Source organism: the organism of the source record quoted next, unplaced genomic scaffold, assembly GCF_019419815.1.
Source record: "Pyrus x bretschneideri cultivar Hongxiangsu unplaced genomic scaffold, Pyrus_bretschneideri_v1 Contig21, whole genome shotgun sequence".
Lineage (NCBI taxonomy): Eukaryota > Viridiplantae > Streptophyta > Magnoliopsida > Rosales > Rosaceae > Pyrus > Pyrus x bretschneideri.
Genome location: NW_025999513.1, coordinates 114,928 through 135,355, shown reverse-complemented (window position 1 = coordinate 135,355; position 20,428 = coordinate 114,928). Strand labels below are relative to the sequence as shown.

General features: G+C 39.4%; 2 protein-coding genes and 3 pseudogenes across 2 annotated transcripts; 1 reads left to right on the top strand and 4 right to left on the bottom strand.

Moving 5' to 3' along the window:
• Positions 1-3,198: 3,198 nt before the first annotated feature.
• Positions 3,199-7,374, top strand: LOC103939924 (annotated as a pseudogene).
• Positions 7,375-7,474: 100 nt separating this feature from the next.
• On the bottom strand, positions 7,475-8,643 carry LOC103939921 (annotated as a pseudogene).
• A 113-nt stretch (positions 8,644-8,756) lies between these two features.
• Positions 8,757-11,307, bottom strand: LOC103939925 (annotated as a pseudogene).
• Positions 11,308-12,417: 1,110 nt separating this feature from the next.
• On the bottom strand, positions 12,418-13,606 carry LOC103948681 (50S ribosomal protein L28, chloroplastic). Its single transcript, XM_009359732.3, has 2 exons — positions 13,306-13,606; positions 12,418-12,733 (listed from the first exon to the last, which is right to left on the bottom strand). The coding sequence occupies exons 1-2, from the start codon at positions 13,535-13,537 to the stop codon at positions 12,501-12,503; spliced, it is 465 nt and encodes a 154-aa protein (XP_009358007.2). The 5' UTR covers positions 13,538-13,606; the 3' UTR covers positions 12,418-12,500.
• An 820-nt stretch (positions 13,607-14,426) lies between these two features.
• On the bottom strand, positions 14,427-17,111 carry LOC103948680 (multiple organellar RNA editing factor 2, chloroplastic). Its single transcript, XM_009359731.3, is given in 5 exon segments — positions 14,427-14,819; positions 16,067-16,132; positions 16,233-16,330; positions 16,649-16,781; positions 16,784-17,111. Coding segments are annotated over 5 exon segments (723 nt in total). The 5' UTR covers positions 17,067-17,111; the 3' UTR covers positions 14,427-14,676.
• Between the last annotated feature and the right edge of the window lie 3,317 nt (positions 17,112-20,428).

Here is a 20,428-nt window from a genome sequence, read left to right as displayed (position 1 = left end):
TTTCTCCTCACAATGTTATTTTTCAGGATTGTGTCACCAAGAAGACGATTGGTGAAGGGTTTTATTTAGATGGTCTCTATTACATATCAAAGAGCAATCCGAGAGGGTTTCAAGCCAAGCTAAACCACATTCAAGATAATCAATTGTGGCATCAACGTTTAGCTCATCCTTCTTCACCCATTTTGTCAACTCTATTTCCAAACTTAGGAAAGGATGATATTTCATGTGAAACATGTCACTTGTCTAAATCCACTCGACTACCTTTTAAATCTTCCTTGTCTAGAACTAGTAAGTGTTTTGAACTAGTTCATTCAGATGTATGGGGACCAACTAGTGAATCATTTGATGGCTATAAGTATTTTGTGATTTTTGTGGATGACTTCTCTCGAGTCACATGGTTATATCTCTTAAAGTCTAAGAATGAAGTTATGGAAGTTTTTAAGGATTTTCATAACCTTGTTAAAAACCATTTCTCCTCTCAAATTCAAACCTTAAGGTCTGACAATGGCACCGAATATATGTCCCATATCATGAAACAATATTTGAGCACTCATGGCATCATGCATCAAACAAGTTGTGTTGGAACACCTCAACAAAATGGTGTATCCAACGCAAAAACCGTGACCTACTTGAAAAAACAAGAGCACTAATGCTACAAATGAATGTACCAAAGAGATTTTGGTCCCAAGGTGTTATGGCAGCTGCATATATCATCAATAGATTACCCAGCCGAGTCTTGGAATTCAAGTCTCCACTCGAGGTCATGAAAGGAAGGAAAATTGACCTCTCACATCTTAGAGTGTTTGGCTGCATCTGTTTTGTGCATATTCAATCTCTTCACCGAGATAAATTAGATCCTAGAGATGCTAAATGTATTTTTCTTGGTTATTCCTCTACATAAAAGGGATATAAGTGTTACAATCCCCAATTAAGGAGATTGATTGTATCCAAAGATGTGCGATTTTATGAAACTAACCCATTTTTCAGCAAGTCAAATGAAATCACAGCCCAAAGGGATGGCATCTTGGATGTGTTCCCACTACCAAGAATTGAACTGGAGGAACCACATCAACACGAGCTCAGTTATGTCAACGTTGATGATTCTCCCAATGAAGATAGCAATGAAGGGTCTCACTCTGAGGATACACTGCATGACAATTGTGACAATGAAGATGATGCGAACGAGTGTGAAATAACGCTTCCAGCTCCTCGACGCAATCCAATGCGAGTTAGAAAAACTCCCACAAGACTTCAGGATTTTGTTATGTACAGACCCACACATCCCATCTCCAATTGTGTGTCATACAAGAGAGTGACACCGAATCATGCTGCATTCCTAAGCACTATATCTAGTTACCAGGAGCCTCAGAATTTCAACGAGGCCAACAGCCAAGAGGTGTGGAAAGAGGCAATGCAAGAAGAACTTAAAGCTCTAGATCAACACAATACCTGAAGCATCACCAAACTTCCAACAGGCAAGAAAGCAGTAGGTTGCAAATGGATTTATAAACTCAAATTCAAGTCAGATGGTTCAATTGAGAGACATAAAGCAAGACTGGTGGCTCGGGGATTCACTCAAACATTTGAGGTTGATTACAAAGAAACGTTTGCACCTGTGGCCAAAATGAACACAGTAAGAGTGTTATTATCTGTAGCTGTAAACAAAGGATGGTCCATGTACCAAATGGACGTGAAGAACGCATTCTTGCACGGTGATCTCAAAGAAGAAGTCTATATGAAATTGCCACCAGGGCATCTACAAAGCAATGAACCGAATGTGGTGTGCAGATTGCACAAAGCCATTTATGGCCTAAAGCAGTCCCCACGAGCCTGGTATGCCAAACCGAGCTCAGTTTTCACTAGTGTTGGTTTCAAAAGCAGCAACGCCGATTCCTCACTATTTGTTCGCATAGGAGCTGTGGGCACATTAGTTGTGCTTATTTATGTTGATGATCTGATAATTATGGGTGATAATACTGACGAGATCTCCACTCTCAAACAGTCTCTCAGACAAAGATTTGCATTTAAAGACCTTGGGATATTGAAGTACTTTCTTGGTATAGAAGTGGCAACCTCACACAAGGGACTGTTTCTTAACCAAAGAAAGTATGTCTTGGATTTGCTCAATGATGCTAACATGAGCAATGCTAAACCAGCCACCACTCCTCTTGATAGTAAGCAAAAACCTAGTTTGAAGGGCACGCCACTCACGGATATCACCCATTATCAGCGATTGGTTGGAAAATTGATCTACCTCACAATCACTAGACCCGACATCACCTATTCTGTAAGTCTTGTGAGCCAATTCATGCACTCCCCGACTCTTGAACATTTGACTCTGGTTAAACGGATCTTACGCTACTTAAAAGGTTCAGTGGGTCGTGGCATCATCATGCGGAAGAATGACAACACTTAAGTTGTAGGGTATTGTGATGCTGATTGGGCAGGCAACGCAATCGATCGTAAGTCCACCTCCGGCTATTGTACATTTGTCGGTGGAAACTTGGTCACCTGGAAAAGTAAAAAGCAAACTGTTATCGCCAGATCCAGTGCTGAAGCTGAGTATCGTGCAATGGCTTCCACTGCGTGTGAGTTGATCTGGCTCAAGGGTCTTCTGTGTGATTTAGGATTTCCTGCAACTCTTCCTATGTCCTTATTCTGTGACAATCAGGCAGCCATGCATATAGCATCTAATCCCGTGTTTCACGAGAGAACGAAACACATTGAGGTTGACTGTCATTTCGTTCGGGCACAGGTGCAGTCGCAGGTAATTCAAACACGGTATACACGAAGCTTCGACCAGTTGGCCGACATTTTCACCAAGCCCTTGGCTTCTCATCGGTTTCAATGGCTTCTGTTCAAGCTTGGATCCATAAACCTTCTGGATCCAGCTTGAGGGGGAGTATTGGAAGTCGCTTTCTCCCTTAATTCAAGGGAATGGAAGTCGCTTTCTTCCTTAATTCAAGGGAATGGCTTTCTCCCTTAATTCAAGGGAATGTTATTTATTTTTCCTAAGCTAGACAACTTCCGTAATACAAGGGTGCTTTCTTCCTTAATTCAAGGGTGTCAACTCCCTTAATTCAAGGGGCTGTTATTTTATTTTTTTCTAAGCCACCTGTTGTGGCGTAAAGCAAGAGGAGCAAGAGGTTAATCCTCTTATATATTGCTGTACAATTGTAAAAGAACATATGAGAGAAATACAATTCAATCCTTCAAAATCAATAGGCATTGTGTTGAAGAGGAAAATCCTATCTATCGAGGACAATACTTTTACTTGTCCATCTTGTAAACTAAACAAGCCGTGGAGACAAAATACAATTAGACCAAAAGTGTGGGTGATGGTTCAGCTTTCAGTAACATTCTTTACCGAAAGAAAAGCCGTCGAAGCTTTGAAATTTCCCTCCCTAGTTTAATTTTGTCTAAATCACCGGGTGAGAAGGAGATTCGATTTCCAACTTTGAAGAGAAGAGTACCACTAGATCAAGAACTAGACGTTGATTATCAAGTTCAATATTACATATCCTTCTCTCTATAAATCTTAATAATTTTTTTTTTTTTGTGTCGTACAAACAAAGTGACGTTCTCACACTTCGTAAGACTCCAAGCCCCACTTTACAAATTACAGTTACGATCGCGTCCTCTTTCTTTCCAAAAGAAAAGCAAACCCCATAAATTATTTGTTCCATTTCAAATCAACTGACTCGCTGGTTCTCTTCTTTTTATCTTTTTCCGTCTAGGGTGTAGTTTAGTTATGGCGGACGTCCAAGGTCTCGTCTCTCGTGAATGAGCTTGCCACCAAGCTCCGGAAACGGTGAGTTTTACTGTACGTGTGTATCTATGCATGCATGTATTTTTGTGTGGTTGTTGGTGTTCTTTTTCTTTGGTAAGCGTTGTTCATCAATTTTTGCGGTGGCAGGAAAGTCGAGTGTTCACGGGAGACTGCTCGGCTAACGGTGGAGTTGCTTCGGACAGTTATATCGGCACAGAAGTTGCCATCACCTACAAACCTAGCAGCTGCTCTTATTGAGGCCGTAAGAGGCGTTGGTCAGCGGCTTATTGCTGCTAATCCTGTTGGTATGCCTTTTTGTTTTAGGCATACACTTTTAGTTGTTCTACACAGCTTTGGGATTAATGTTCTGGGATTTTACCGTATTGATCGATTAGATATCAAAACGCTTCATGTAATTGTTATAGTATATCATACCAGGCTTTTGATTAACAAGATGTCTGCCTCCATCTTACAAGGACCTTTCACTTTGTTTTTATCTACTCAAGGCAGGGATAGAGATAGTGATGAGGGAGATGATAAACCATTCCTATGTCTATCGTTACTTCTCAAAGGCTTCTGCGTTCCCCTTCATTGGCTTATCTTCTTGGGACCAAAATCGCTGTGTTACCACTTACCAGCTTAAACGAATCATTAAATTCAGGGGAAAGGCAAGTTTGAGCAATCGCTGTAGTTTATATATAAGATCTAACACATAATTAAATCTTAGTTAGGCATTGTAAAATATATTTCTTTACTAAATGCCATATTTTCTTTGCAGCTGACAAAAGTTGTCACAGAAGCAGTTAATGACCTCATTGAAGATATAAAAACTTGCCATGAACAGATTGCGGATCTGATGGTGGAGCTTATACATCAAAAGTAATTTTTTCTTTCACCCTGAACATGTTTTTTCACTACCGGGTTTCTTCAAACATTGAAACTATTTTCTATATTTTTTTCAATTCATGCTCTTCTGGTTTCTCACGTGTAGTATGCACTCAGCGATGTTATTCTCTAGCTTCAAAACATTTTGATGCCATAACTCATGGAGATAATAAGTCTCAACTCTGATCATCATCCCCATATACTCAGTAGATAAGAATTTACATGGAAAAATCCAAACATGGTTGTTATATACTGTTGGTCTTACATCCCCAACGAATTAGTTTGGCCAGAATGTTCTTAATTGGTAAATTTTTTCCTTAAATATCTACCGAATGCACATGATAGACCAAGCCAAATAGGGGATATGGATTGGCTTTGCAGCAGTAACTCATAACCTGTGCTTCTTAATATTTTGAAGTGGAGATTTTTACTCTTCCTGGTTAAATGCATACTTAACATAGTAGTCTATGTACAGACATTAGACACACATCTTGTGATAAGCAATTGAACTTTGTGTATATGTGTTTCTTATGAATATCTGATTTTCCATCCCGGCTTCATTACAACTGTATCTACTTTTCAGTGAGGTGGTACTAACCTTAATTAGGTCAGTCGAGAACCGTGAAGAAGTTCCTATGTGCTGCAAAGAAGAAACGACCATTCCAGGTCTTTGTTGCTGAGGGTGCTCCAAAGTCTGTACATGATCATACCTACTTGTTGATTAATCGATCTTTTGCCCTCTTTTGTTTTGATCTGTTGGTTACTTGGTATTTCTTAGGTATCTGGGTCATGTTATTGTAAAAGAGTTGGCTGCAAAAGGTATACAAATTACAATGATTACCAATTCTTCAGTTTTTGCCATGATTTCACGAGTAAACATGGTAAATGTTCACTTTGCTTACTCTTTTTCTTTTGGGAAGTGTTATTGGCACTCCAAAAATCTCATTCTACACTCCTCACAAGTGTATTTTTCTTTCCTAATATAGAAGGTTTGGAGTTTAGAATGAGATTTTTGGAGTGCTAATAACAATTCCCTTTCTTTTATGTGAATTTTATGAATAATGTACCCATATTTTTTTTTGAAACTTCGCGTACAGGTCATAGTTGGGGTTCATGCGGTGACAGCCAATGGCGGTGTCATAGCTTCTGTTGGGACTTATATGGTTGCACTTGCTGCAAAAAAGCATGCTGTTCCATTTGTTGTGGTTGCTGCCACTCTAGGCATAATCAAATTTGAACACATTCACACAATGTTTGGGTAACATGTTCGTCTCCTTTTAATTTTTATTCCTTGATATATTTTTGTTTGTTTCGCAGTTGTGTCCACTATATCCTAATAATCCAGAGGTTTTGGTGAATGATACGAGATGCCCTTCAGAACCCTTTATCTTTTGGGGAAATCTCCGATTTCATGGATTTTAGTATCGGCAGTGTAGCTCTTATTCTTAACGTTGTTAATCCTGCATTTGATTATGTGCCACCGAAGCTAGTCTCCTTCTTGTTACTGATATGTAAGACCATGTTTTACCAAGATGTTTAGTTTGCTTTAGTTGTCTTTGTTTTTTGCATAAATAGCACTGCTAGAAATGCACTCGCACTTTCACCATTGGACAATTTCAGTTGCCCCATCGCAGCTGGACGAAATGAAGTGTCCGGCTATGACGGATGGCGAGCCAAAAATATTTTCTCATCTCAATGAATCACTCCCCCTTTCACAGTTCAAATTTAAGTGCTCTGCAAGTCATTCTTTCCTTTTTTTTCTAACCGATAAGATAAATTCATCTTACTTGTGGTCTCTTCAAGATTTTTGTATACTAGTTCTCGTTGTTCTAACTTCGTATGCAGACGGGGGCCTAATCCATCATACATCCATAGGCTCATTTCAGATTTTTACTCTGCTGATGATTTGGGTCTGCACCAAAAACCGGCTTCTTGAAGTGATTCTCATTCCATTCAAAGATATTTTTCCTTTTTATTATGTAAGTTCGAGATACTAGTATTGTTTTTTTCGGCATTCTGATTTTGTCTTGCATTGTGCCTTTAAGTCATTCAGAATTAGATATCAAAAGATTTTGGTACATTTAGGGTATCCCATGGAAAATGTTTGCTATGAGATATTGAGTCTTGGGATACTACAGGTTTTCTGAGAAACATGCCTAACTCCGAATAATATTCAACGGAAAACTTGATGCATTATTTTCCCAAAAGATGAAAATCTTAGTTTAGATTAGCCAAACATGCTTCGAAGATTTTGTTTCACTTTAAAAATTCTGGATATCAAGGTTTCCATGTACTTCCGATATCATTTTTCTCCGGACAGCAATTTGAATTTTGCCTTGAATGCAAGGCCTACTCATTACCACTGAACTTACAATCCCCCTCCTGAATGTTACTGTTTGATGTTTAATTGTGGCTGACGGCTTCCTTGTTATTAATGACTGTTTTTGCAGGAAGGTACACATTGATCGGAGAAGTGAAACAGTAGAAGGAAAAGTTTAACTCATAAACTTCAAATTATATTTTTGGTGTGTTATCAAATTCAAAAGTGACTGGGACGGAAGGACGAATGCCCTGCTGTTGTTATAGGAGTGTCCGTAGGCTAAGAATAAGAAGTAGAAACTAATGCAATATCTTGACAGTGAAGAACCAGTGAATGTATTTTGTTCTTTAACACAAGCAATATATTTGGGAAGATCAATACATTTGTATTTTTCAGTTCTTATGACATATGCAGGTATATGGCCGAAAGAAAAATATATAACGGTAGTAGTACAAAATCAAAAAAGAATAAAAGAATGAAACAATTTTCTACTTCTTTGATCAAGCAGATGTTGCACACGCAAGAGCCCTAGGCACACGTGTAATGGTGGGCTTCACGTTTGAACATTGAGCGGTAAGAGGTCCTTTGTTTCCATAGGTGACATCGATGTCAACCAATTCCACATTCTCACACGGTATGCCACTGCTGCATACAATCTAAACTGCACGTGGTGTTGTAGATGAGCCCTTAATATTCTTGAAGCTGACATTGCTGATCTTAACTTTTGAAGGAACGTTCTGTTTACACTGGTTCCACGGGCAATACTGTTGGTCTATGAGGACAGGGTTGCTGACATTGACCATGATAATATCATCAAAGTGCATATCTGATGCAATACCATCCGAAGGGGAAGCAGGTCATGTTTTAATTCTCATGCCGTTAGATGTATTAGTCAAGGTGCAGTTCTTAACTCTGATTCCAACCACAGGTTCTTCGTTCTGGTACCTTCCAAGACTTCCAACGCTTATGCCATGGCCTGGTCCACAAGTAACCCTAGTCACATTGATTTCTTTGTTTCCATCACCAATGGAAACAGTCACCGCCAGTCCCAATGTGTGTATCAGTAATGTTGATTCCAGTTGAACGCCCAATATGGATTCCATCAGTATTTATGCTCTCTCCAGGTGCTGTGACATTAACACGGTGGAATGTGACATTGTTACACCCCAAAATGTTGATGTGAAAATTCTTGCTGTCGAGGGAAGTTATGTCCTGAATTATGGAATTGGTAACGAAGTTGAACCTTATATTAATGGCAATAGGTTTGCAATCTTTGTTTATGTTGCAGTCATTTTGCTTCGAAGCAAGTGCTCCTTGCCCATCAAAAGTTCCACCACCTGATACAGTGAGCATATTAATGTGCTCAAAACCAACCCAAGTATCCGGTTTGGTAAGTTTTCCACCGTCTGCTGGAGCCTGCAATTTCCCTTGGACTTGAATCTCAATAGGAGTTTTGCAAGGACCTAAAACTTGCTTCTGTTAACATGTATGTCCCCCTCGGAACAACAACCTTTCTTGTCATTGGTGATGCGCACGCATCAGTCCAAGCCTGGGCTAAAGCCTGTGTGATATCAGAGCCGGGCTTTGCACCATATGTTGCACTTGTGACATCAAACACTCCGGCCTCAGCTAACAAAAATACTGCCAGGATATTCAATTTGCTAGCCATCTTAATTTTTCACTTGATTGTTTTCTTTTTGTTTGAAAGTTGATGAAACACCATGTGAGTTTCAGGTCAATTTATAGTCCTACCTGAAGGCAGAACAGAAAATATGTAACTAATTGCTAACTATTTTCAAAACCTGTCCCTAAGAAGATGCATTGTAGTTTAACTTTCTATCCTATAATTAGTAATTTGTTTAACATGAGAATATTAATCGCTAACAACAACGCACCTGTCCACCCTAACATACATCAAATGCCAACAAGATTTCTTATAGCATTTCCGACCTGTTCAATCCCATTTTCGTCACTGAAATTTTGTTGGATTCAACCATTGCCATTAAATCTGTGTCTTTATTACTGACATGATATGTATGATTATTCCTTTCTATCCTTTTATGTAGCATTCTTTTGAAGTTTCGTTACCATTTTCCCATCAGCATTTGTTCATATGAAACCTTAAGATGTTTCTCCGGTTTCTACAGAATAATACCCTTTATGCATTGCATTAACATACACTTGCACTTTCACTTTCACTCTGGGGTTTATTTCAGTTGCCCCCATTACACACACCCGGTCACAAACCAAGTATCCACAGCTATGATGTCATTTATTTACTCAATTTATACAAAAGGAATACAATGAACACAACTATTTACGTCGAGAACATTAGTACTTTCTTCTTCTTAGATCAACGGAGGAGGCATCACAATGGATGTAGCGCAAGCAAGAGCGCTGATCAGGCCAGAAATTGTTGGCTTGACGTTCAAACATTGAGAGGTAAGAGTTCCTTTGGCTCCATTGTAGGTGAGATCAATGTCAGTCAACTCTACATTCTCACATCGCGAGCCACTGCTGCACACAATCTTGAGTGCAAGTGCAGTTGCAGATGAGCCCTTAATGTTCTTGAAGCTGACATTGCTGATCTTAACCTTTGACGGAGACAAATTATCACACTTCTTATATGGGCAATAAAGTTGGTCTATGACAATAGGGTTACCCACATTAACCATGATAATATCCTCAAAGTGTATATCAGAGGCGGTGGTAGCCAAAGGAGAATTCGGCCATGTTTTGATGCGCACGCCATTCTGTGTGTTGGTCAGGGTGCAGTTCTTGACTCTGATTCCAGCCAAAGATTCCTCATTGTTGTATCTTGCGAGACTTCCTATGCTTATTCCATGACCTGGACCACAAGTAACGTTGATCACGGTGATTTGGTTGCTGCCATCACCTATTGAAACACAGTCATCCCCAGTTCCAATGTTTGTGTGAGTAATGTTGATCCCTGTCGATTTCCCAATATGAATTCCATCAGTATTTTTGCTGTCTCCGGGTGCTGTTATGTGAACGTGTTGGAACGTAACATTGATGCACCTGAAAACATGGATGTGGAAGTTTTTGCTGTTAAGTGAACTTACGTCCTGAATTGTGGAATTCGTGACGAAGCTGAACCTCAGATTAACGGAACCAGCACAATTTTTGCTTTTGCTGCAGTTTTACGACTCCAAGGAAGTACTCCTTGGCCATCAAAAGTTCCGCTACGTGATACGGTGATCATGTCAACGTTCTCGAAACCAACCCAAGTCTCATTAGTTGTGAGCTCGCTGTCCTTTTCTGGAGCCTGCAATGTTCCGTGCACTTGATGTTGTGATTGGCTCATATTATGAGTTGGCAACAATTTCATCTCAACCATGTGGAGATTGTTGGAGTTTGTGGCCAAGTGGACTATCCTCCAAAATACCTTTCGGCTAAAGAAAGAAAGTTGGAACATCTTTCCTTGTTTTGGGGAAGAAAGTATGGGTTGCTTTTTCTTTTGTCTACCACCCGTGAGTTTTGGCTAAAAGAAAAAGAAAAGTTGCTTTAAGAAAGGGAGCTCATTATTCGGTTTTGAAGGAGAACAAGAGACAAGTGAGAGAGCTCATTTCGGGTGGAGAAGGAGAGAGAGAGACGGGGGGCCTTTTGTTTATATTAAGGCATTTGGTTATGCCTTTGTGATGAGTGTCGAGAGAGCATCCAAGGGGGAGAGCATTCAGCTCTCCCATGGAAAAGATTGAACATGGGTTGAGAGAAAAGAAAGAGAGCTAGAGTGAAAAGTATTCTAGTGAAAGAACTCTTGGGGTAGAGTGAGGCTCTTGGGAAAATTCTGTGAGTGGGTGTACAAGGGATATGGGATTGGGTTATGTCAATTTAACTCATGTGTAACTTGTACTGGTTTTCTCATAGTGAAGAGCAATATCTCTCCGAGGACGTAGGCAGGTTTTTGCCGAACCTCGTAAATTTCTCGGTGTCTTTATTTCTTGTATTTTATTTTGTTCAACTGTGTGTAATTTTTGGTGAGGTTGTAATCTGAATCTCAGTTCCGCACTAACGAACGGGCCAAGGCACAACACTTGAAGCTCAATCGGAGCCTTGCAAGGACCTTGAAAACTTGCTCCTCTTAACTTGTATGTCCCGCTCGGAACAACAACTTTACTAGCGGACGGTGATGCACACGAGTCATTCCAAGCCTTGGCCAATGCAAACGTAATATCAGAGCCAGGCTTTGCACCATATTCTGCACTTGTCACATCAAAAACACTAGAACGTGTTCGGACTCATGAGCTTTAGTTGTAGATGTTAACAATAACAACACAAACATTCCCAATACACACATTTTTTGACTAAATTTGATTGTTCGCTTTCTTAATTATTTTTCGTTTTTTCTGTTCCGATGGATGATGAAAATCCGTTTTGGTTTCGGGCCAATTTATAGTCGGATTCGAAGTCCCAATACCATCAACGTATCAACCAATGACTTGCTATTTATATACAAGTCCTAAAGGAGTTGCAGAGCAGTTCAACTTCTGTGCCCTATAATTAGTAAGTTGTATAGCCTTAGAAGCATCCATCACCAACAAGAACTTGCTAAGTTGTTGATAATATGCCTTCCTCCTCAAAGACACCGAGTGCCAGTTGATATTTCCCGAGTTTTGGCCCACTAATGGTCGGACGTTCCAGAAAATGAGGACCAAAACGATGAAATACAAAATCGTAACAGAGTTCAGCAAGATCAACAGGAAGGGAAGGCACGGAAATTGGCGATTCGTTGATTTCTTTCAAACAAAGTAAAACTTGTTCTTCAAATGTTTTTAGTCAATCACAAATTTCAGTTGCCTCAGAGCCGCCCTAACTAGTCATCACCTAACTTTGTCATCATCCAACTAAAAAGTGCTTCATCTTAACAACTGCAATCATCGAGTACGGGCAGTATTTTTGCCGAGCCTTGTAGCGTGGGCCTTTAGCTAAGTGAATGTGACTTCAAATTTTTTCATAATATTTTCGGGATCTGTTTAATGAACATCCATTCCCGCATTTCTTGCTGTTATTATCTGAACATGGAGTAGTGCACGCCAAGTTTTCATGTCAAGCAAATTGAAAAGGTCTGTCCAGCTCTTACTGAGAGACTAGAGCACAAAAATGCCTTTAATCACCCAAAGAAAAGGGAAAATTACGTCGTACGACATACATCAGCTGTTTTAACCATTAGATGAGACGGGTTCACTTTTCCCTCTAGAGTACAGAATTATAACTGATGTTGGATCTGCAACGTATGATAGATAAAAAAAAAAAACAAGACGGTCTATATTTGCGGAAATATGCCTGCTCTGTTGTGACATTCCTTGTGCTTGAAGAAAATAATCGTCATAGACTTAATCGACCACGCATACATCGGAGAGAGCTAAGAACTTGCTGGTTGCAGTAATGGAAACTAAGGCTCAAGATTGAAAAAATATTTGGGTAAAATAGAAACAAAAAGTAGTTTGATTAGAACTAGAGTGATCGGGCATGCCTTACAACAGAACAAGTGTACAAAACCAAGAATCATAACTTGCGAAGATCAATCCCGGCCTTCTTGGCAACGGCATCAATCCCGTTCTTCTCTATGGTCTTCAATGCTTTGGTCGACAAACGCAGTTTAAGAAAGCGCTTCCCAGCTTCCCACCAAACCCTTTTGTACTGTAGGTTCACAAACTGCAACTTCTTGGTCTTGTGGGCTGAGAAGGAAATCTTGTTTGCCCTGTTTGCTTTCTTCCCAGTGAAAGGACAAATTCTACCTGAAAAGGATGAACAAATCACAATGTAAATCAATTTTCACCATTCTAACGAAACTTAGTAAATTAAATAATGACCAATTGACCACGAGAGTTGAGAACAAATGCAATTACAAGGCGGATGCCATATCTTAGCAAATGCATTTGTACCCCTATATTCCCACTCCAAAAAAATTAACGAAATGAGCAGATATGTGTTAGGCTAGTTGGCTGGAGTAGTGTTCCCGGCATTCACCCAAGTTCGAATCCAACTCCCCCGTAGATTACAGTAGCTTAGAATATCATCTCATAAAAAAAAAAGGCATACATTTTACATATAACAAAGTGATACATTTTCAAAGGCAAATGGGTATATTATTAGTAAATGAAAAAATTTGTTGAGCTTCATTTTATCATCACATCAAATTTCCAAACATGTAAAACAATTCTCTAATTCATTGTCTAATTGGGAAAAAGCAGACTTTCCAAAAATGCACTTAAATTGCATAATTAACAAAAATTAAAAGTGATTAACCAAAATTTCTAATAAACATATGAGCAGAGAAAACATGGGAGATGGAAGGTGAGAGATTTACGGGCAACGATGGGCTGAAGGGCGGGGACGGAAGGAGTGGAGATACTGGGAAGCTGAGACGACATGTCGAAGGAGATTCTGACGCCGCTCAGCTGACTTGTAACGAACCCGACGTCGGAAACTGCCTCCGCCTTGAAAGGGTGCGGGAATCGCTTGGAAGCGTCGGCCCTGCGGAAGCACGGAGTTCGGGTGGTGCCGAAGAACACGGCGGTCGTTGCCGATGCTGCTGCCATTGCTGCTCTGCTCAGTGAAGAACTCTGGGAGCTCGGTTATCTCTTTGGTCTCTTATCTGTAATTTCCGAAAACGGATCAGGTTTTGGAGGGACATGGCCTAGCGTGGGCTGTGGCTATGATGGGCTTAACGTCTGGGCCTTGAACCTCTTTTGAGTGGGCTCTCTCAACCGAAATATTATTTCCAACTTTTGTAGCCATTGAATTTAAATTCTATATGTTATTATTCCAACCTCCCGCTTTTTTTAATGTAAAAAATCAGATTTATATCCAAAACAGTCGAAAAAATTTAAAGCTTCATTGTACAATATGAAAAAATTGTAACTTGATAGCCATTTTGAAAACCACCCAAACCCGAAGGGTGTGAGACACAAGTAGCCTTATAACATAAGTAAACACTTATCATCCTGATTTTTTCATCTTTACACATTGGTCCCTCCGTTGGTTAAATTTTAGTAAGTGTTTAACTAACGACGTGACCAATAATAGCCTAGGGATTTGCATTTGTATGAGACGTTTATGAAATCTTTTACAAAAATGGACCAAATTGTCACACACCTAAACCACATGGGTGCAAAACGCGATTGTCCTTTCTCCTTTGGGGCTAAGAATTGAACTCTTACCCTAGATATGATGAGATTCAAGTGCTCCCTTGCTGGACAAAGCCTAAGGCAGCAGCATTCTAGCTCAATTTTTTAGTGGAATCACCTTAATCTCCTTCTCTTCTCCAAAAACTCGGCAATATAAAGACATGAAAGAGAACCCGGCTCGTACGCCGGGCTCAAGAGGACGGTTGCCCTAGGAGAGGGCCTTGAGCCTCAAATTGATCATCCAAAAAGCAGTCAAGAAAATGGCCTGAGGCCACTAACAAAGTCTCAAATCGCACAATACTAATGTTGTTCAACTTATAGAATAGCTTATGGCTTTGAAGGTTCGGCGCAAGTTCACCGTGAACTCAAGGGTTTAACAAGAGCGGACAATGATCAACAAATCCGCAGTTACAACTTCAATCGTTCAACTACTAAGCAAACTTTGGACTAATCGTGACCCAGATGAGCATAGGATTTTAGGCTCCACGAGCTTTCAGAAAGCTAGCTCCCATTTTCACCAAGATATTTACATAGCTAGCCTTCCATTTATTTCACCGGGCATTTTCCCTTCGGCGCACGTAACGGGTTCTATCATTGTACCTTGGTCTGTCCTGAGCTCTTGACGGCTGTGGCTCCACCCTCCTCTGCCTTTCAGGCGACCTTTGAACAATTTCTCCATTCACAAACAACTCAGCTGCATTAAAGAAAGTTACAATCATGAGTTACAAGAATAGGTTGCATTTAGAAGTTTGAAAATAATTGAGAGAGAATGAACAAATTTCAGAACAAGCATCCATTTAAAACAGCGGTGAACATGCAACAGTGGCAAACCATTTAGCAGGAGAACAGTATACAATGCAGATATGTACATGCTTGTTTCTAAATAAAAAGTTATGCCTTTTTTTAACAAGGAATTTTGTATAATCTGAAAGAAATCAAAATTAACAGCTCTGAAATAACACGAATGAATGAGAGAAGATGGAACCGCATAGGAGTTACAAGTCTGAGGTGAATGAACTATCACATGACAAATTCTAATCAAATGTATCGACTCCAATGATTCCGAAACACCACAACGTTCAAGAAGCAACAGAACAGGATGAAGTGAATCATTATAAGTCCATTAGCATTCAAAGCTAGGCATTGCCAACTGAGGGCTATTAGCTTTGCCAAGATGGACTGCAAGTTACAGTGTCAGCAAGGTTGTCTTTTCAAGGATAAAGGTCATGAAATGTATCAACTCCAATGATTCCGAAACTCCACAACACTCAAGAAGCAACAGAACAGGATGAAGTGAATCATTATAAGTCCATTAGCATTCAAAGCTAGGCATTGCCAACTGAGGGCTACTAGCTTTGCCAAGATGGACTGGGAGTTAAACAAAAAGAAATATAAATGTTAACTAAACAAACTTCTAAAAACGATGTCTTTCCAATTTTTGAAAAATTAATGTTAGTCAATAACCAACATATTGGAGGCTGCAACTTCATAAACACAAACCCAAAGAAAGATGAATGGCATCAAAATTGCACGACACTAAAAAAATCTTATAGAATGTTTCATCTCCACTGATCTGCATTTCCACATAGTATAAGAAGTACAGGAGAGTCGAGAGAGACATTTGATATAAGTCCATTAGGATTCAAAGTTAAATAATGCCTATATGGCCTATTTAACTTCTCCAAGATGGACAACGAATCTTGAAAAGAATGCAGGCGAACTGTAACCTATAGTAACCTATACAAATAAAAAAGGAAAACAGATTGTCTTCCATCATTCAATTGGATAGTTGAAAAAGTAAAACTACTGCTTTGAGCTCAAAACCGACACCATGTCTCTTCAAGCAACTTCTATGTTGAAATGTGGGTGCATGCGGATTAAAATTAGAACATACGAGATCTGAAATCACAGTGCTTAAAGATTAGATCCTTAAACACTTACCACCATAGTCTTTGTATTCAGGATCAACATAAGAATCCGGAAGAATAAAAAGAACACCGGGCAAGCCTGATAACAAGAAAAGAATCATAAACCTGCATAAACAGTATGCATAATCTACTAATTATACTTAGAAATTATAACATAGCTGCAATTTAACAGCACAAACCTTCAAGCTTATTTGAGGTCTCCTCATCAATCTCACAACCAAAACCGAAATACCTCTCGCATGACACATTGTATATCTTCTTCTTTGCTTCTTCCTCACTGCCACACCACACCAAGCAACAAAAGTCCACATCTTAAATATAATTATGTAAACCTAAACCCGAAGATGAAAACAAAATTCAACCATTGAATTGCAAACATATTTCTATTTGCCATTAAGTATACATATCTATCATCATCACATCAAGAACAATAGCTAAGAATAAATAAGCTAAAATTCTCATAAAAAACAAAGAAGTCACTTAGGAAATACACTATAAATAAAATTCACATATATCAAAACGTGAATTTTCTTTTTCCAGTTATTTTTCATCATTTTCCCGGCAAAACCAAACAAGAAATCAAAGAACCCATTACCTCCCAACAACTTTAGCCAGGGTCTGAACATAGCAATCGATCATCTGCTGCTTTGTAGCACCCTCGCCACCGGGCTTATCCATGACGATGAGCCAGTGCTCGTAGTCACAGCCAGGAAATAGCGGTGCCATTTGCTGAAGTTGGAACCTGAGTTAAGGGGCGAGTAAGAACCGCCAGAGCGGTTGACCCGGCAGCGGATCGGAGTGTAGCGGGTGGTGGCGGTAGGGAATCGGACGGCGTGGGAGAGAGGGGCGAGGGATCGACGGCCGAGCATGAGGGATGGGATGGAGGGAGGTTGGGTGAGTCTGGAAGTGGAGAAGAGGCGTTTGGGTATGAGGAGAGAGATTGTGGGGTGGCGAGCGGTTACGGTGGTGGTGGCAGCGGCCATGGCAATTGCTCGGACTAGGGTTTGAACCATTTTTGAGGGAGAGTGTGAGTGAGGAAATGAGACGATGATTTAGGGTGGGGGATAAGTTTTTATTTTGAGAGTTTTATTTGGTCTTTTGGGTTGGGCCACTACAACTGGTGTTGGGCTACTTTCTGGGCTTGAAATGTTCTTTTTTCAAAATAAGGCCCTTTTCTCTATACAAAATATCATCCAATTATTTCTGTACTGCATACGGTTAAATAGTCACAAAATATAATCGTCCATACCAAAAAAATTCTCGAACTTCACTTATATATGGTACTTTGTAAACTTAACGTACTTTTTTCTTGGTTAAAAAGAAAATAGAGTTAAATTCACTAGTGAAACCTCTTATTTTTTTTATTAGAACCAAAAGTAGAGGAACTCAAAGATGGGGGCTTATAAATTGTGCTGTTAGTGAATATTTTCCATGATCAAATCATTCCTCCACCCAATAACTCAGAGAATTGTTCATGATGTAATCTTGGTATAGATCAATTTTAAAGTGAATAACGACATGTATACTTAACATAAATATAATAAGGAGGGAATGAGAGAACCTAAAGGGAAGTTAGTCCTAAATACTAGAAAATAAAACTGAACTGATTCCCATTCTTATATTTTAGTAAATGTGAAGAATTTAAGAATTAAAATAATTTTCATTTTCATTTCTTGAAAGTAAACATGCCTAAGAGCATTGAAATATATAAATGACTTTGAGAATTTAAGTAAACTTGGCATCCAAATCTTTTGATTCTCAATCTAAAGTCATCATCCCACATTAACAAATTATGTACGTAATTGGAATTGAAGAAACTGAGAAAAACTAGTGAATTAAGGAAAATTGAAATTTCCAGAACAAGTCATCAACAATATATTAATGCTCAATATTCTTTTTTTTTTTTTTTTTTTTTTTTTTTAGTAGTTTCACACATGAAACTAACTGTATTTTAGAACACCTAATTCTATCAAGGACGAAATGTTATCACATAGTCAGAGGGCGGCGTTGTCGTAGAGGGGAGTGGCAGAGAGCTTGGCGATGTAGAATGCCTAGTTCTTAGGCGTAGCCCCAATTCATAGAAAACTCACCCAAAATGCATCGTTTTGGTAGCTAAGGAGCGTTTAGGTTTTTGTTCCTCCAACAATCATACACTGTTATCTCACAGTGAGCTTCTCTCTCCTTCCCCTCTCTCTAAAAATGTGGCCTTTACAGCCTCTGCAACTTCGCCGACTCCTGCTCAGTTACCTCTCCACCTTATTCATCGTCATCGTCTTCCCAAACACTCCAAACCCACATTCCATTTCTCGCCCAAAATCCCACCCATTTCCGCCATTCCCGACTTGCCATAGTCACCGGAACAAGCTCCCACTGTCTGTCTCTACCCTATTTCTTTCTCTCTAAGAGCAGATCCACCTCAGCTTTTTTTGCCCATCACCCTGTCCAATTAACAGCCCGGCACCCTATCCAAACCCTCCAGCTCGTGAAACAGCCTGGCACCCAGCCAATGCCAGGCAGCAGGCCAGCCCATTTCGGATAGACCCAGAAGCTGGTCCAAAACGCTGGTGCGTGCACAACACTCGTGACTGGGCGCGAGTAGAAGACAACACTGCAGCACGTGGGCCCCGCGTTTCAGCGCAAGTTGGCTTCGAACGGGTGAGGGCTACGTGGCCCTCCTTAGAGTCGTTGGATTTCCAACGGTAAAAAAAATTTAAATTTGATTTTTAAAATGGACCGTCTGATCACAGATCAACGGTCCACGTTTTTTTCACCAAAAATAAAATAAAATAAAATAAAAAAGCCCAACGGTCAGAATTTTGACCATTGGCCACGTGGCAGCTGATTGGGTGTTGGATTTGATTATTTTTCAAATCCAACGGTCCAGATTAATTACAACATTAAAATTTATTAAAAATTAATTAAAAATTGTGAAATTTTTTAAAAAAATACAGAAAAATTTTAAAAAATTAATTTTTTTTTTCTATAAATACCTAACCCTCATCTTCCACCTTACACCACATTTCAATATTTTCTACACTTTCTACACTTTCTACATTTGAATATTTTGTACACTTTGAGAGAAAAAAATGACTTCGTGGAAGCTCAGTGAAGATGTTACGTTGGGTGAATGTTGGGTTCGCACTACTCATGACCCGATTACGGGTAATGAGATGGATAAGCGAGAAATGTGGAGTAAAATTACGAAATCGTTTTGCGATGTACATGGAAAAGATGTCATATCTAGTCAAGGTCTTCAAGGTCGTTGGAAAAAATCAACGCATCCTTTACTTGTTGGAAAAACGCCATCTCTCATGCTTCTGGTAATCTGCGTAGTGGGACAAGTTTAGCGGATGAGGTAACAATATTTTTATTTATTTATATACATTCCACCCACATCAATATTTTAATTTATTTAATTTCTTATGTAATTTCTATGTAATATGCATTCCACGCCCATCAATATTTTAATTTATTTATTTGTGTTACACCCACATCAATATTTTAATTTATTTAATTTCTTATGTAATTTCTATGTAATTTCTTATGTAATTTATAAGCATTCCACGTCCATCAATATTTTAATTTATTTATTTGTGTTACACCCGTATTTTTTAATACTATCTTATCCCACATTTTTATAGACACTACAAGCACAAGCATTCTACAATGCAAAGAACCATAACAAATCATTCAACAAATGGGAATGTTGGCAAATTGTCAAAGATTGCCCTAGATACAAAATTGTGGCAACCAGTCCAGAAGTTGTCATGCACGGTATGGGTCTACACAGTTCGCCAGAAGTAGACACAGCCGAACAAGAAGCCAACACATTTGAAGACACGGAAGGGACACCTGAAGAAGTGCCAGACACTCAACCGACTCGTCAGTCCCTCAGGCCTCAAGGTAAAAAGGCATCAAAGAAAAAAGGTAGTTCTTCCAAAAATGACTACACTAAATATATGGAGGAACTTACTCGTCAAGGTGAACTGAACATGGCATGGGAAAAGGTTAGAGATGAGGAAAAAGCTACTGCTATGGCAGCAATAATAGCAGCTACTGAGGCTCGTGATGCGGCGGCTGAGAGACAAAGATAAATAGTTAATCGAGAGAACGAGATGATTAGAGAAGCACTTCATCGAGAGAATGAGATGCTTAGAGAAGAAAGGATGGCTTAAACAGATCGTGTCACTATGAACAAGTCTTTAGTAGGACTGTCTCCGAATTCAAAATATTTTTGGACATCAGAAAAAAAAAGATGTCGTGCGAAGGAGGCGTGCAAGAGATGCCGAAACAAGTCAAGGGGGTTCTAGCTACAGAAATCCTAGCAACCAAGATCCTAGCACCACATATCCTAACTCCACAGACTTTGTATAAT